General features: G+C 29.2%; 2 protein-coding genes across 2 annotated transcripts in view; one reads left to right on the top strand and one right to left on the bottom strand.

The window, feature by feature from the left end:
• The window catches only part of LOC123298097 (prolow-density lipoprotein receptor-related protein 1-like), a gene marked incomplete at its 5' end in the record, with an annotated part of 31,170 nt that extends 17,171 nt beyond the window's left edge, over positions 1 to 13,999 (bottom strand). Inside the window, one exon of the mRNA XM_044880038.1 lies at positions 13,864 to 13,999. Within this exon, the coding sequence (XP_044735973.1) occupies positions 13,864 to 13,999 (136 nt within the window). The remainder of the gene's footprint in view (positions 1 to 13,863) is intronic.
• A 1,215-nt stretch (positions 14,000 to 15,214) lies between these two features.
• LOC123290903 (NADH dehydrogenase [ubiquinone] 1 beta subcomplex subunit 3) lies at positions 15,215 to 15,977 on the top strand. The gene is made up of 3 exons (XM_044871274.1): positions 15,215 to 15,355; positions 15,510 to 15,657; positions 15,738 to 15,977. The coding sequence occupies exons 2-3, from the start codon at positions 15,521 to 15,523 to the stop codon at positions 15,913 to 15,915; spliced, it is 315 nt and encodes a 104-aa protein (XP_044727209.1). The 5' UTR covers positions 15,215 to 15,355; positions 15,510 to 15,520; the 3' UTR covers positions 15,916 to 15,977.
• The last annotated feature ends 1,741 nt before the right edge of the window (positions 15,978 to 17,718 follow it).

The raw sequence follows: 17,718 nt of genomic DNA, 5'->3' as shown, positions 1-17,718 counted from the left end.
GCTTTCGAAAATATTAATGTTCAGCTATCCAGTTTTGACATAGAAGTACACTGTATAGGGTGTCAAAAAATTAAAAAAGTTCGATAAGAATGTTAATGGTCGTTTGGAAATTTAGAACAGTAAATAAGAGAAACGTTTCAAGAAATCACTCCCGAGATATGTAGGAGTGTTTTTAAATAATTTTGTAAAAGAACCATTATATTTATAGAAGGCGAAGGATGATACGTTGAGGCAAAAATGAACAAGATAACTGTTGTTAATATCGTCAACAATAGTAATTGTATTATATAGCATATATGTATAGCCAACTTAAGTAGACACGCTGTACATTTAAATTCAAGCGTTTGTTATATTCACAATTTTTCAACGCCTTAAGCGCCTTACAATAATCTAGTTAATATAATAAGATATTTGATGACATAGAACTAATCGAGCAAACGCCCTTAAATGAGCTGGCGGAACAAATTAATGTCAAACTTGATAATGGTACCAAAGGGACATTCCACAAAGGGTAATTGCGAGGCCGTCGAAGTTGCTAGAAATGCCACACGGCTGTCGGACACAAGCGTCACTAGAAGGTTGGGAGTTTCATTTACCAAACTGCAAGCTGCTCTTGAATGAAGAAATATTAAGAAAGATGGTGGAAGGAACGCACTTGTGTTACTGCAAGGCAGATATAATCGGAGTACAATCGTAAGAGTTTCAAACATATTATCTCACTCCAAAGAATTAAGCGAAAGCAGCTATTACAGGGCACTGGCTAGGACACAGGTCACTAGGCATGCTTAACGGACCTACCAGTGTATCACGATTAGTGCAAAAGCCGTCACAGTGAAGAGGGGAAGGAAACGATGTCTCTGCCATTGCCCAACTCTTGCCATGAGAAGACTGATTCATCTATGAGTAAATTTTCCTCTTGCTGTTCTTAACAGCTTCAAGCTTGTCTCCGGGCAACCTAACTATATTAACAAGTTTTCAACGGGCATCTAAGACGTCTTACAAATAATCTAGTTAATATAATAAGATATCTGTTATTGTTCATCGTACGTTCAACGATAAGACATATGATAAAATTATACAAGAAAAACCTTGTCTCAAACTATTTTATTAGCAATAATAAATATAGATTTTTATATTAATCCTATATAATTAATTATTATTACCAATTAATATTCATAAATAATTATATAAACATTTTACTATAATAGTTAAACAGATAAGATTTGAATTTTCTGTATTTAATTTAAACATAGAAATGTATTGTTTACAAATAGTCGTCACACTTTTAAGTCATGATTAATAAAATACAATAATATACTAATCATGAATACAAAACTGGATATAGCACAGCAGTGTCAGTCATAAATATTTCCGTGAATGTCTAAAATGGATAATCATAAATTAATTTAAATACAATTTAATATTTTCACGAAACGTGTACTTGTAAAATTAGACGCCAAACAACACCAAACAGACATTTATTTCCGTTTTCATACATACAAACGTCATAACAAACGAAATATTAGAAAATCAATTAATTATATTGAATTTATATAGAATTCTTTAAAATTAATTAATTTGCAGCAGAAAATATTTAATGTCCTTCGACTAAACTATGTAAATATTGTTAAATCATGAGAAATATGCAAAATAATGAGAACAAATATTAAATTATAGAATTAATTTATTTTAAATTAGCTGAGCCTGGCATGCGTTGCGTCGCCACGTGATTATAAAGTAAAAAAATGTTGGTTGTATGTACAGAACCAAAGTATTAAAGGAAAATTTTTTTAACACAAAATTTTGCCATAATTTGAAACAGCTTTATCTCTGGGAAAAATCATCGAATTTCGAATCGCAATAGCTCGTTTGAAAACTTGTACTTTCTAGTTTCTCTCTTTTGATCAATATATTCCAAAACAAGAAAGTACCAGTTTTCAAACGAGCTATTGCGATTCGAAATTCGATGATTTTTACCAGAGATACAACTGTTTGAAATTATAGTAAAACTAGATTGATACCCGCCCGCTTCACTGAGCTTAAAAGTAAAAACCATCGCTTTATAGCCTCTACCCTCTCTTGATATACACAGTTTTGAATTTTATTAAATGTAAAATAGTCATAATTCATTGAGTATATCAGAATAGTTGGCCATGATTTGTTTGACATTTACTATTTTAAATTTTTACAGAATTCTTTAATTTATGGTTCAAAATGATTATCATGGACCTGCTTCATCTATAAACATGATTTTGAACCACAAATTAAAGATTTCTGTAAATATTTAAAAAATGGTAAATGTCAAATTAAATTAAATTTTTTTATATTTTTTATTTATTTTTAATATATCTTTATAAATTATAGCTCGTGTGTTATTCTGAAGTATGAGCTATATTGCGGTACAGTTTCATTAAAAACCATTCGCTAGTTTTAGGGTGAAAGCGTAACAAACAAACAAACATGCTTACTTTCACATTTATAATATATAGGGAATAGGGATAGGGATTGAATATATCTTTATAAATTATAGTTCATGTGTTATTCTGATATATGAGCTATATTGCTGTACAGTTTCATTAAAAACCATTCGCTAATTTTAGCGTGAAAGCGTAACAAACAAACAAATAAACATGCTTACTTTCACATTTATAATATATAGGGATAGGGATAGGGATTTTGTGTTAAAAAAATTTCCTGTATTCCTGTAATGCTTTAGTAACATAAAAATGCATTATCATCCAAACTAAACATGTACGTATACAAAATTTCAACTCAATCGGTTGAAGATTTCTGCTATAACATTGACTTGCAAGGCTCCACCTGAACATACATTACAAGTTAAATAAAAGCTTGTAAATTACACTAATTAGTTAGAAAAAGGACCTTTTAGACTTTATTAGGGCTCATTTTAAGCATAAATAATTGAGTTTTTCAATAGAATCGAAGTGTTGCCATGGCAATTTTAAATTCAAGACTATTTTTAACACGCTTGATATGTATCTTTGTAAATGAAACTTTTAACGTGATTTTCACACACTTCAAAACGTCCAATTGAATTGAAACTTATCAATGGATGGTGAGAATATAACAATTTAATAGTTCGTCTGATTATTCTGATCAGGATCTTCAGAATTAACGATTTCAAGAATAGTGTACTAAACTAAACGAAGTGAACTAAAAGTGAATTGAACTAAAAATTAGTTTTAAAAAAACACGCTTTTGTAAATAGCTGAACTAAAAAGTAGAAAATAATTTCTATTCGTGACTCAAACAATGACCTGATCTCTACTGATTTAAATATGAAATGAGGAGGAGCATAAACATTACCTACTTAAGAACATATAATTAAATGACATAAAGAGGGAATTTCCACTAATTCACTTACGAACTATAGAGTTGGAAATCATATAAAATAAATTATATGTTTTTTGTTTGTTTGTACCATGAAAAGATGTTTATACCCTCTTCAACTACCATTAAAGTGCCCCCTATAGTTTCTTAAAGTTGCGGATTCGTTAAAAAAAAAAAAATAGAGAGTGGTTAAGAAAAAAATTATTTTACCGTAAAAAAATGTGGGATGCTTTTAACGATATTTTACTATGTCTTTTACCAATATCTGTCAGTAAAATATTTACAATAATTGAAATCTAGCACTTCACGCTTTTTTTAATGTTTGTCCAAACACTAAGGGTCATTTTTTTAGAAAATTTTGCGCTCTCCAAATTTATCAAGCTTAATTTTTTTTCTTGTTTTGCATATTTTTTGAGATATTTCGAGATATTTGAATTTTAAAGCAACGAAAAAAACTCGAATAGATCCTGAAATATTTTTACCATTAGTAATAATTTCTGTAACAATTTTCAAATATTTGTATCGATTTTACGCATACTTTGGTATGGAAAATTTTGATGATGTTAAACATATAAGTTTTATACTTTCAACAATAATACATATAGTTTTTATAATATAAATAAATTAATCTTATTCATCCTGGGGATATTAAATGAATTCCATTTATTTCAAAAACTTTACTATCAGAAAAATCATAAAATTGTTTTTAAAATGCAACTTTTATGATAATATGAATTTAAAAATATTATACGGGAATTTTTTAAATGCAAGTTTTAAGATAATTATGATTATAAAAATTGTATATAAGAGAAAAATCTTTTAGGCATATGGTGAAAAATAATACGTAGCCTCTATATAATAAACTTTATAGAAACATCCTTCTATCAGGAAGCTTAATTGTCCTGTCCAAAATGTTTCGAAAAAATGTTGTTAGTATTTTTATAAAATTTTATTTAACTTGTAGCGTTTGTTTTTTTAGGTCAGCATAATATATTTTCACACCCAAGATTTGCTCCCATCGCTTACATGCATTCCAACAAAAGTTGTTTATCTTTTTATAAGGAATAACTTTTGCATTTAAATTAATTAAGATGGATCCTTATTTATTTGATTGAATGGTCAAAAAATGTACCCTTTTAAAATTGGCATATCACGGTCAATTTTAAATCTATTCTTTAAATCTTTGATGATTTTTTGTCAAAAACATTCATAAAATATTCGCATCGTTTTTGGCGAATGCAAAAAATGTGCGAATATTCGCGAATGCGAATATTCGTCCCATCACTAGTCTGTAGATAGAGGTAAAAAATTGCATTTAATTTATAGTAGAAATAAAAAAAATTAAAACATGTTTTTCTACAATCATAAATTTTATGTGCTTTTAAAAAGAAAACTTGTGGGTTCAAAATGTTTCTTTAAATTCATGCTAATTTTAGTCTCATCAATCAAACAAGATATAGTTTATTATTTATTCGATATAAACTGGATATATCAATCAACAAAATCTTTAAATTTTCCTTTGTTTTCAATTAATACATACTACATAGACATATCCCGTGGTTTTGCCTACATAGAATTTTAATTATAAACAAGTGAAAACAAACAATTGACTGAGTTAATTGTTGAAATACCATGCATAGTCAGTGTTGATTTCTTTATCACATTACACATACAAACATGTGACACATACATACAACTGATAATCAAGTATAGTACATATTATAAAATTTCCACCTAATTGGCGCCCTCACGGGTAAACAGTGATGTTTACGAAAAAATGTTTCAAACAAAAGTTGTTTAATTTTTGATAAGGAACATTTTTTATATTTAAACTTTTGTTCTATCTCTAACGGTTTACAAGACCCAATTGACCTATGATGCTCATTTACGAACTTGACCTCACTTTTTACGTCCTGAGTACGCTGTAAAAATTTCAGCTCGATATCTTTTTTCGTTTTTGAGTTATCGTGTCCATAGACGGACGGACAACCGAAAATGGACTAATTAGATGATTTTATGAACACCTATGACAAAATTTTTTCCTAGCATCAATATTTTTAAGCGTTACAAACTTGGGACTAAACTTAATATACTATGTATATTTCATATATACATGGTATAAAAACAAGTGTTGAGTACTCAGAGAATAGTCGGGGACCATTCTATGGAACACTTTTTAATCTAAGAGGTCAACTGACTGCAATGACAATTTTATTTACCTGTTCAGTCAGCGAGTAAATCAGTAGATTCTCGCTTTGTATACAGGATGAACTATTTTAATCTATTACCGCTAATAGTTCGTTTTGTAGATAACTGTAACAAAGGTTGCAGAGTTCGATGAGGAATATCATGTTCTGCCACCACATTAGACTTAGTGCTCCGGATTGATTTAATAGACAATTTAGATCCTAAAAGGTAAGAGATAGATTAACACTTTAAATTAGAAAGATGATCCTCATTAAAAAAATAACATTTTTTCGAAAATCGTTTGCTTTCGGAGGAAATCCGACTTAAAAATATGTCATTATTGTATTCAATCGAAAGAAAATACGCTAGCGTTAGAAAAAAAAATTTAGACAAAAGTTACCAAGGACAATACAAGTAATTCGTTTGTGTTAATTACTGTTAAGCTCAGGTAAATTTTCAAGATCATTTGATGATCGAGGCCAAGATCAAGGCCAAATGACCTCTATTGCTCTTGACAACTTTTGGTTAAAGCATTTTTTCGTAACTAGCATGTTTTCTTTCGATTAAATGCAATAATGATATATTTTAAGTCGCATTTCCGCCGAAAGCTGACTATTTTAGAAAAAATGTTCTAAATAAAAAATGTTAGTTTTTTTTATGAGGATCAACTTTCTAAGTGTTATTCTACCTCTAACCTTTTAGGAACTAAATTGACTATTTAACCAACTTGGAGAATTAGCTCAAATCTGATGTCAGTACATGTTGTCCGTCATCAAACTTTGCAATTTTTGATCTGGTTACTTTTTTATTGGTTAAATACAGATTAACTGATAAAATTTGTTTTTTAATTTTCATACGTGTTTTTTTCACGGTAAAAAAACAAGAATCCTCTTCAAACAGACAAAGTTTACCCTTGTTTGACACGGGACAGTCCCGTGTAAAAAACTAACGGTAATAAGTGTTTTAACGGTAATAGGTGTTCATAAAATCACCTAATTAATCCATTTCCGTTTGTCCGACTATCTGTCAGCACAAGAACTCAAAAACAAACAAAAAATATCAAGCTGAAATTTTTATAGCGTGCTCAGAACGTAAAAAGTAAATTTGAGTTCGTAAATGAGCAACATAGGTCAATTGGGTGTTGGGTCCGTAGGATCCATCTTGTAAACCGTTAGAGATAACAAAAGTTTCCCCTCTATAAAAAAAAATTAACAACTTTGAAAACATCATTGCGAGGGCGCAAATTAGGACAAAACTTTGGTGATCAACTACTGATCTTACAAAAGATTTTCAAAAACCAAAACAAATGGAGTCATAATTGTATTCGTTCTTTAAACTTTTCAAATTTATTCAAAGTAATGCAAGCATTGACATTCAACACTTTCTATACATGGTATTTTAACAATTAACTCAGTCAATTGTTTTTTTATTAAGTATTGATAAAAAATTAATTTATCTCTTATTAAAAACTTAAAATAAATAAAATACTTTATTCTTCCACGTTCATAGTAAAAACAAAGAATTTTGTATTTTGATCTATTTCAATTATTTAAAGTCATCCGTTAGGTTTATGTCATTCAACTTCCTTAAATACGTAAAAGTTATTATAATTATAAAAGTAAATTATAAATATTGTAATTATAATTTTTATTTAGAATTATAAACTCAATGTCTTATACTTATGGTCAGTTTATATTGAATAAACATTGTAATGTAATATAATCACACATACAAATTACTATATGTATACACGTACAAATAGTACACATGAGCGTATAATAAAGATTAGTCTCCTCAACTTTTAAATCTCACACCTATCCCTATCAATATCCCTATATATTATAAATGTGAAAGTAAGGATGTTTGTTTGTATGTTTGTTACGCTTTCACGCCAAAACTAGCGAATGGTTTTTTAATGAAACTGTACAGCAATATAGCTCATACATCAGAATAACACATGAGCTACAAATTATAAAGATATAGATATTTAAAAAAAATTAAATTCAATCTGACATTTACTATTTTAAATTTTTACAGAAATCTTTAATTTATGGTTCAAAATAATGATCACAGATGGAGCAGAATGATCATCATTTTGAACCATAAATAGACCTTTTTCACATTTTTTTCTTTTTTTTAAATGAAAGTAAATGTCTTGATAAATGGGATAATTTTTTCCCGGATTTTTTTTTTGGAGCCATATGACCGAGAAAACAGACAATGAAAATCATTAAAATTCAAATTGGCGAAAACGATACGGAAACACACGAAGTTACACGAATGTCTTTGTGACGTAATTTAAAGTTGTTAATAATGATATATTAACTGTTGACACTGTTTTATTGTCATTGCTTGTCGAATTGACGTAACAGATCACGTGTGCGGTGGAGCCAAAACAAATCGTTTTAAATTATTTCAAATATTGTGACTTTTTTACAATTTTTTTCATAGTGTTTTTATTCTTAAAAATGCATAATTTTCAAGTTACAGGCTCTACTCGACCTATATTTTCATAAAAATTAACAAAAAGCACTTCTGTTTTTCATGAAAAAGGTCTATTAAAGATTTCTGTAAAAATTTAAAACAGTAAATGTCAAACAAATCATGGCCACCTTTTCTGATATACTCAATCAATTATGACTATTTAACAATTTAAAAAATTGAAAACTGTGCATATCTTTTAGCTACGTAAAACAATGTCTTCAAGTGTTAGGAAGGGGGATAAGTGAGATCAAAAGATATTAAAAGAGATGGAGGCTATAAAGCGGTGGTTTTTACTTTTAAGCCCAGTGAAGCGGGTGAGTGTCAAGCTAGTATATTATAAATATGAAAGTAAAGATGTTGGTTTGTTTGGGTGTTTGTTACGCTTTCACGCAAAAACTAGCGAATGGATTTGAATGAAACTGTACAAAAATCAATATAGCTCATACATCATAATAACACATGAACTATACTTTGTAAAGATTAATTTTTAAAAAGAAATTAAATTTAGTCTATGACATTTCACTACGCCATCTACGAGTATCAATTTGAACCATAAATTAAAGATTTCTGTAAAATTTTGAATGATATACAATAGACCATTTCATTTTAAAAAGTAATTACCTATTGTTTCGGACAGTTTGTTAAAAATGATAAAATGAATAACAAATATCTTGTATCTTTGTCCAACTTATTACTGTCTGTCCGAAACAAAAATGAATCGAAATTGAAATGAAAAGGTCTATTCATGGCTACCTGTTCTGATACTCTCTATGAATCAAGACTATAAAATATAAAAAAAATTGAATTCCGTACATATATTTTAACAGTGTAAAACAATCCCTACCCTTATTTAGAGTGTTATTGAAGGAGGATAAGCGAGAGCAAGAGAGGAGGAGGCTATAACGCGGTTAAACATTTTTCAGTTTCTGAGAACTTTTAAATTTTAAAAATAAGTTTCCGAGAACTTTTAAATTTTAGTTTCTGAGAACTTTTTTGGTATACGCAAAAATGAAATTCGTTCAATAGATCCTTCAATTTGTCTATTGTTGAAAAAAAGTAAAAGTTGTGAAAGAAACAGCGCCGATTTTAATGAAACTTTTTGTAGCGTGTTTTTAGGAGACAAGGAACATTCAGCCAACTTAATCTAGTCATAGGGGGCATAGGGCCCCAGCGAGGAGTAGGTATATGCAGCCCAAAATTTTTTTTAAATGCTTATTTTAGCTTAAAATTGCCATTCAGCATGTATTTGTTTGCTGAAAGCGAATCTGATGTCAGCGACCAAAAATACGCCCTAGAGCACAGATTGTACGATAAATGCTTAGTTTGCAGTTTTTGTTGCAAAAAGAGCACAGGACACATTATAAACATAGAATGTTATACAGATGTAATGTTCCGCCTTAATTTGGTTGTTAATTATGTGCTATTTATCAGTGATTACCTACAATTAAATAATTTAGATTGGCTATATTTGGATCAATTATTTTTGGTTTGTTTTGGCAGTTAAAATATTTTTTTGAATATAAAATAAAATACATTTGAATAAATATTGCTGTGTAGCTTAATATAATTCAGGTAAATGTTATTTTACATGAATTTACTAAGGCAAAACAAAATTTAAAAAGGAATGGAAATTTGGATGGCTAAAGTGGGAATCTCGGCAACAATGCTCATATCAAAAATAATCATCCTTTTAACATAACAAAAGGAATCAGCTGTCAAAAGTACGCTTTAAGCACAATAATACAAAATTTCTACAGAATAAATATTCTATAATCGATCTATATAATCTTTTTTTTTTTAATGAAAATGATCAACTGGATGACCTGACGAAAGGTTCATTTTTTTACTACCGCAGCGCTGAGATCTTGAAAATATTCTTGGATAGCTTTTACACTACACATTTGTATGTGTGTTCGGGCACATTTTTATACCATGTATATATGAAAATATATATGGTATATTAAGTTTAGTCCCAAGTTTGTAATGCTTAAAAATATTGATGCTACGAACAAAATTTTGGTATAAGTGTTCATAGAAACATCTAATTAGTCCATTTTCGGTTGTCCTCCCGTCCGTCTGTGAACACGATAACTCAAAATCGAAAAAAGATATCAAGCTGAAATTTTTACAGCGCACTAAGGACATATAAAGTGAGGTCGAGTTCGTAAACGAACAACATAGGTCAATTAGGTCTTGGATTCGTAGGACCCATCTTGTAAACTGTTAGAGATAGAACAAGAGTTTAAATGTAAAAAAATAATTGTACATTATAAAAAAATAAACAACTTTTGTTTGAAACATTTTTTTGTAAATATCACTGTTTACTCACGAGGGCACACATTAGATGCAAATTTTATATAGTATGTATTAATATGGGATTATCAGTTATTTATGTGTGACATGTATTGGTATATGTGTAATGTGATAGAATCATCAACACTGTCTATACATGGTATTTCAACAATTAACTCAGTCAATTGTTTGTTTTAACTTGTTTCGTTTACAATTTCGTGAATGATCTGCAACCTTACGTTAAGAAACTTGTCGTTTCAGAACTTAAGTAACCAAATATCTAATCTTAAGTAACCAAAAAATCTTGGAGCATTGACAGTTTCCAAAAAAAAAAAACGATGAAAATTATTATGTCATACATTATAAGGACATGATAAAATTTAACCTGACCCTGCTACAAACGATAAACTTAAAATATCAGAAACAAATTTTCATATCTCCTCATATTTGGAAAAAACCGCACTGCTCTTGTATTTCATTTTATTTACATTAACATTATTGTTGAATGACTCAGTAGTCAGTCCACAGAGAACTGAATTATTTAAATAAATTTTTAAACCGCCACCACCAAACAACCACATTTATATATATATTTTTTAATTTTCACCATAAAAAAAACACAAAATTGAAAAGCATGCAATGTTTACTTTAGTAAAATAATTACAACAAAACCTTTTGAACTTTTAATGAAATTAAATATGAATATTATCAATAACTTTTATCGATATAAAAATAAAAGAACTGTTTAAAAAATAAAATCCGACTGCGACAAAAAATGATAACATTACATACAGTCAAACCTGGAAAAGCAAGTTCAAGGGGCTACAATAACTTTTTCGTAGGGCTGCCAAATCTCCGATATTGGACCGCAGGAATCTCCAATATTCTTTCTGTCTTCGTTTCGAAGCATAATCTCCGGTTTTTTGGCCATTTTAATAAAAAAACTTTATTCGCTTATAAATAAAAATTTATGAAACAAAATTTTAAAAACCCCAGACAAATTTTTAGAGTACGGAACCCTAAACTCGCATTTGAAACATATCTAATAAAACTCTCCATTAAATTGTCTTTTTCCTTAAAGCCTTTTCCAAACTGAGCTGATTTGGAAGATCATCACCAATTTTTAGTTTTTTCGGGTACAGAACCCTAAATTCAAGCTTGGAACATAGCAAAGAACACTCTCCATTAAAATACCTTTCAAACAAAACCAAAAAAATCAAAATTGGTTCATCCGTTTAGGCACCACGAAGCCACAGACAGACAGACAGGCAGACACACACACATAGCCGTCAAACTTATAACACCCCCTTTTTTCAGTTCGGGGGTTAAAAATGTAAAAAAAGTATGATTTTCTAAGAACTAGAAGTCTCGATTATAGAGATTCGCGAGGAAAAATAATTTAAAGTTCGCCTTGAGACAAATTGAATTACACTACATGCATCGAAATGCATTAAATAGTTAAGCACAGTATGGGAACAACCGTATACAAATACATACATGATAACTAAAAACCCTTCTTTTTATTTCGAATATAGTCGGGTAAACAAAAGTTTTCAATTATTGAAAAATACTCATATTTAATTTTTTTTTTTTTTTTGTTCATTCAATAAACATATTTACAAATTTAACCTTTGGTAATAAATGACTAACCATAATAAGATTGACGGACTGCATATAAATTTATACTCATTAAGAAAATTATTTTTTATGCATGATTTCATTAACAAAAGTACTTGAACATCGTTTAATGTATGTACCAACAGTAAAACCTGTACATGCAGATATTATAAAATTATTCATTTAATTACCTAATAATTTAAGTTTTTGCAAATAATTAATAAGTACCATCACCGAAATTTCATAAAATCTGGTCAAAAACTCAGAGTATTGATGGAATTTAAACGGTGTTTACCGGTGGAAACGCGGTGTTTTCTGTATAATTACGACAAGGGATTTCTACCGCCTTTTTTCAGGGTTTCATTGAGTATTGCAGGTGTTCTCACAAAGTATGAGCAGAGTATCGTTCACGCAATAAACAAAATCAAAATCATCCATTATCGAAATAATATTATTTTTAAAGTGGCACTATGGAGCCCATACCATTTCCGAGATTCATCGAAAAAATCGTAAAAATAATATTGAATATTCCGAAAAAACGCTGGGAAAATTATGCGAAAACTCCGCCAGAACACTCACAACACTTCACGGAGAACACTAGCATAACTACTCCAAAACCCCCCGAGAGCACCTACAATACTCCGTTGATACTTCGTGAAAATAGTAAATTTAAATATAAAATATCGTAAAGAACGGAACCGGTTAAAATTTCGGAACTTCAGCTGATAAACAAAATAATCCTTAATTTTATCAAAACTGTCCATTCGTTTGTTCAGTTCTGATGTTTACGTCGTTGAGTGAACGACCACAAATTTGTAAAATTTATGCTCTCGTTCTAATTTTCCAACCACGACGGCATTCAAAAATCTGTTAAACTCAAGAAACCGGCACTCCAAATATTCAATTATTTCGAATACGGTATGTTCATTCGAAGGAGAGGGAATCCCGATTATATAAATTTTACAAACCCATTTGCGAGATATTAAATTTAATTTTTCCATCTAGATATTTCAAGAGATTTTAATCTATTTTGAATTTTAAACATTCTGCGTTTACCATTTGCAACGGAGCCCTCGGAAAAGTCGTACATACATTATTTTTCGTGCAGTATTTTATAAAGATTATTATTGAATGCAAGCTAGAGTGGGTTAAATCGCGAATGCAAGGGGTGGTCTTTAGGGACCGCCGGTTCTAATAAGATTGAGAAGCATTGGAGCACCCAATTTTTTTTTTTTCGAATTCAAAAGTACTACCTAATTCTTTAGATTTATTTCTCATTATTTATGAGAAGTATGTATACCGGTTTATTATTTTTTTAGCGTATTGTTGGACTCAAATGAAGATTCATATTGGTTAATGAAAGGCGCAATTTGCCTTCTTTAGCAACTAACGATTTAGTAAATTCTAAAGTAACAAATACTCATTTTACGGATACAATTGATTTATTTTTATGAAATAATGGCATTTGCCTGTCTTTACCATCCATTAGGCGCGAAACAAAAAGATACAATCTTGCTTAACTGAAGGTTGAATTAATCCTAAATTTATCAAATTCAATCAATTTTTAATTATGAATTTAAAGATCTTATAACTGACTACTGTTTTTATTTTTGAAACATGCATAAATTTAAGGATCACCTAATTAAGAATTCCGGCCGGAATCATAATATATCAGTAGGTACATTAAATTATGCTCAAGCAATTTGCCTGTATCCTTCATGCTGAAAAATTGTTTGTAACATTGGTAGATTTATTACCAAAGTTTAAAAGCATTCTCAAATTTAAGTTCAAGCAACAATGCTAAAATATATTTATAAAAATGCAGCCCCAAAAATAAACAACATGCCTTTTATTTTTTTTAAATTAACAAGCCAGTAGATGTTGGAACTATTTAAACTCATGCCATTATCTTGCGTTCAAAAAAATCCTTACCAACTCCAGTACCATCATCCAAATCTAATAATTCGCTCGTACCAAAACTTTGTTCTTTATGTATATTGTTACTTTTATTTACACCTGATTGATGTAAATTCTCACAATTTGTGAAATGTACACAATTTGATAAAAATATTAGGAAAATTATACCCCAAAATGCAAAAAAATTTATTTGTTTCCATTTATCATAGTAAATAATTTTTTGTGAATTATATTTAGTACTAGTCATTTTTTAAATTATTATTTACACGCCCGAAAAAAAATACACACTTATATTTTTTTAATTGAAAACTTTTTATTTTTTCTTAGCCTTTTGTTTAATACATATTTTTTTTCTTTTGATTTAATTTAAATTGAATAAAAATTAATTAAAAAACTGCACAAAACACAATCATTGTTTAAAAATGAATAAATTTTAAAATTAAAATCACAATATCTGTATAAAATTTCTTCGATTTATTTTTGAATTATTGTTATAATTCATTACAAAGTGTAAAATAATTATTTTTTCCTTTTCATCTAATGAACACAACATCAAGATATGTAAATAGAAATATTAATGACAACTGTGAAGCTTGTTGCAAGTTTGCATTGTATATACATTACAATGAAGTTAATCGAATATCAAATATGTTTTTGTTTTTGAATTTTTAGATCTTGATACTGGGTTTGTTCCATCTTCTAAACAATTTAGTCTCACAAAACTTTCCAATGACATCTTCAAACTTTAACTTGAAAATAACATGTAATTTTTAATTACAACCTACATCAAGGGGAAGGAGATTCTCTAAGATTTGTGAAAAATAAGCAAGTGTTTGGAGTTTTAAATGTTATAATATAAGAAGATGTAATTGGTGCGCTAATTAATCCCTCCCTCGAATTAAAGAAAAATAGTATATTTTTATCTATAAAGAAAGAATTTCTAGGGGCCAACGATTCGCTGTTTTTTTTGTTTTTTTTTTTATTCTGTTCAATTTTGCAGGATATGATGACAATGGGCTTGTACAGCAGAAAATTTTTTTATTTCTAGAAAAAGATATAACTGCATATGTATCTTATAGAGATGAAGTAATGAAGTATAACTTCAAAAATATGCATTATAAAATAACGTCCGCTCATGGCTCATCTGTGAATTTGGCACCCTCATACATTATCTATCTCTTACTAACTGCAGAAAAAAATATATAATAATGGGTGCTAAATTACCAAAATACTAAAATATGAGGACTTTTTTTTTGTAATACTCTGTACTAGCTACTGTACTAGCCAAATATACTATTTTCTGCTGTACTAGCCAAATTGAAATATACTCAATATCACATTATTACCTCTACGGGTTATCATTGCGAACACATGCACGAACCTTTTATCGAAGAAGAAAATTTGAAGAATAATAACGAATACTAACTATATTGAATATTTTGATAAAATTTTGACAAATTATATAATTGAACTCGAATAAACCTCGAAACAAGATTATTTTATAAAAGTATGTACACAAGTAATAATTATTAAAATTATAAATATTTAATTTATTTAGGTTAGAAATGAAAATTGAAGACTGTTATTTGTTTAGATTATCATTTGTTTTTTACAAAAATAATTGAAAATCGAAATTTTAACATAAGCTGTAAATATTTTAGGCTCAAATAAAATGGGTGGAGATCACCATCACCACGGACCCCCTTATAAAGTTCCAGACTATAGAATTTATAAAGTAGAAGATGCTCCTCAATTAGTTCAATTGCGCGATGCACTTGCCGCAAAAGGGCTTAGAGATCCGTGGATAAGGTAAATAGAATATATACAAATAGCTTATAAAATTACAAAATGAATAATGTAATGATTGAGATAATTTGTCTATTACTTAGAAACGAAGTATGGCGATTTAATCCACAACATTTTGGTACACATGGTGAAAGAATACGAGGTTTATTATTCCGTGGTTTTAAATGGGGATTAATTGCAGCTGTCGCAACTGTAGCTGCAGAAAAAGCTTATGATGCTGCATTTCCATCTGAACATGGGCATGGACATGGCCATCACTAGAATTTTTATAATATATTGTAAATAATATTTATGTTAGTGAAATGTTTTAAAAAATGAAAATACATCAATTAAAACAAATAGCTTTACAAACTTTGAAGTTAAAGACCGGATTTAGAATCTTTAGATTAATGTTTAAAAATACAAAATTCAGATTCCTTTGACGATTGGAAAAATAGTTTTTGAGATATCAACTAAAATCGTATACGGAGGGCAATATCTTCAGTTTATATCTCAGAAACTTGTCATTTAATAGCAAAACCAACCAAGTCTTTGGATCATGTAGTTAATGTAGTTAATTAAGACCCAAAAATATATAAAACCAGGTCATTTGACAACTAGATGTCAAAATTACTAAGTTTCATCAAATTCCGAAACAAAACAATTTTTTCTAATGGGTATTAATTGCAGCTTAAAAAAAAGAATTAAAATACAATATCTCGAGAAGTGTTGATTTTCGACCCTCGGTTCCAGTGGCGAAGCTCTCATAGAGCAAGGTGGTGCACTGTGATAGCCCGAAGCTCAGAGCGCCCCCTAAGCTTTGAAAAGAAAGAAAAGTTTATTATTTTGTTGAAAATCTTTTTTTTACGCCTATTGATATCATATTTATAATAATTATTTTATATTGTCTTGTGCATCGTTGTTTATTTATTCCTATTTTCTTTCATTATAAACACATACAGCCGATTCTACCTCTCATAAACACGACGTATAGACTTGGCCACTAGGAATAAATTCAAGTCACTGTATTCTTATCTCTATAAGTTTGAGGGCCAATCGATCAATATAGGTTCAAGCTACGTGGAAAGAGGGGGTGGGGCCCTTGTATACCTAGCTACGCCACTGCTTCTAATCAAAATAGTTTCAAATTAACTAAATAACCATTTCCAAGCAAGCCAACGACATACCCAACATCTGGTATGTGTACTTAAAGCTTGAATAATCAACCTGTATTCCTTGGTTAACAATTACGTGAAAGTTTTGTCGATAATTGTGAGACATTTGAAAATGTGTGATTTTGCATATAACTTTCTAATAGTTGCAGGTGTGTTAATGAGACAGAAATATACTTATATTGAAGTCGTTTATCACCACTTAACTATACGTCCATAAGTCATTGTCATCACGAACATTCAATCTTAAATACAAAAAAAAAAAATATCGTGAACATCAGAGTTTTATCACTCAAGTCATATTTTCCCTTCATATGCTTGTTATTGCAAATAAAATATTTACATAAAGAGGATGTAGAAGTATATACGTAAAACCTTCCAAATTACTGAAATCTAAACTCGCTTTTATAATAAATATCTGGATGAACGAGCTTTGCTCGGTATTCTTAAAAAGACACAAATTTTATCACTAATAGAAGACCGTTTTAAATGTCTCCACACAAATACCAATTTGAATGTCCCGGTAATGTATTTTATTTCATTAACTACGATATACACCAATAGATGTCAGGAAGAGTTATAATTTGCATTGTATTTCATTAACTACGATATACACCAATAGATGTCAGGAAGTGTTATAATTTGCATTGCCGGTTTCAGTTTTTCATGAAAAGACGGATAAAACGACGTTTTTTAAAAATGAAACCTTGCTAGATCGACTTTTCGCCCCAAAAAACCCCTGCATACTCATTTTCATAAAAATCGTTGGAGCCATTTCCAAGATCGTTGATATATATATATATATATACAAGAATTGCTCGTTTAAATATATAAGATAAGATATTGTTCCACTAAACAACCCTACTTATCAAAGTTTAACTAATTTTAAATAAAGTCACTTAAATAAAATCAG

The sequence above is a fragment of the Chrysoperla carnea genome, chromosome 1, assembly GCF_905475395.1.
Source record: "Chrysoperla carnea chromosome 1, inChrCarn1.1, whole genome shotgun sequence".
Taxonomy (NCBI): Eukaryota; Metazoa; Arthropoda; class Insecta; order Neuroptera; family Chrysopidae; genus Chrysoperla; species Chrysoperla carnea.
The sequence above is the reverse complement of the archived record's forward strand: the minus strand, read 5'-3'. Positions and strand labels throughout refer to the sequence as shown.

Coding starts and splice junctions, on each gene's coding strand:
- LOC123290903 (XM_044871274.1), top strand. CDS start 15,521: ATGGGTGGAGATCACCATCACCACGGACCCCCTTATAAAGTTCCAGAC. Junction 15,658..15,737: donor CTTAGAGATCCGTGGATAAG/GTAAATAGAATA, acceptor TCTATTACTTAG/AAACGAAGTATGGCGATTTA.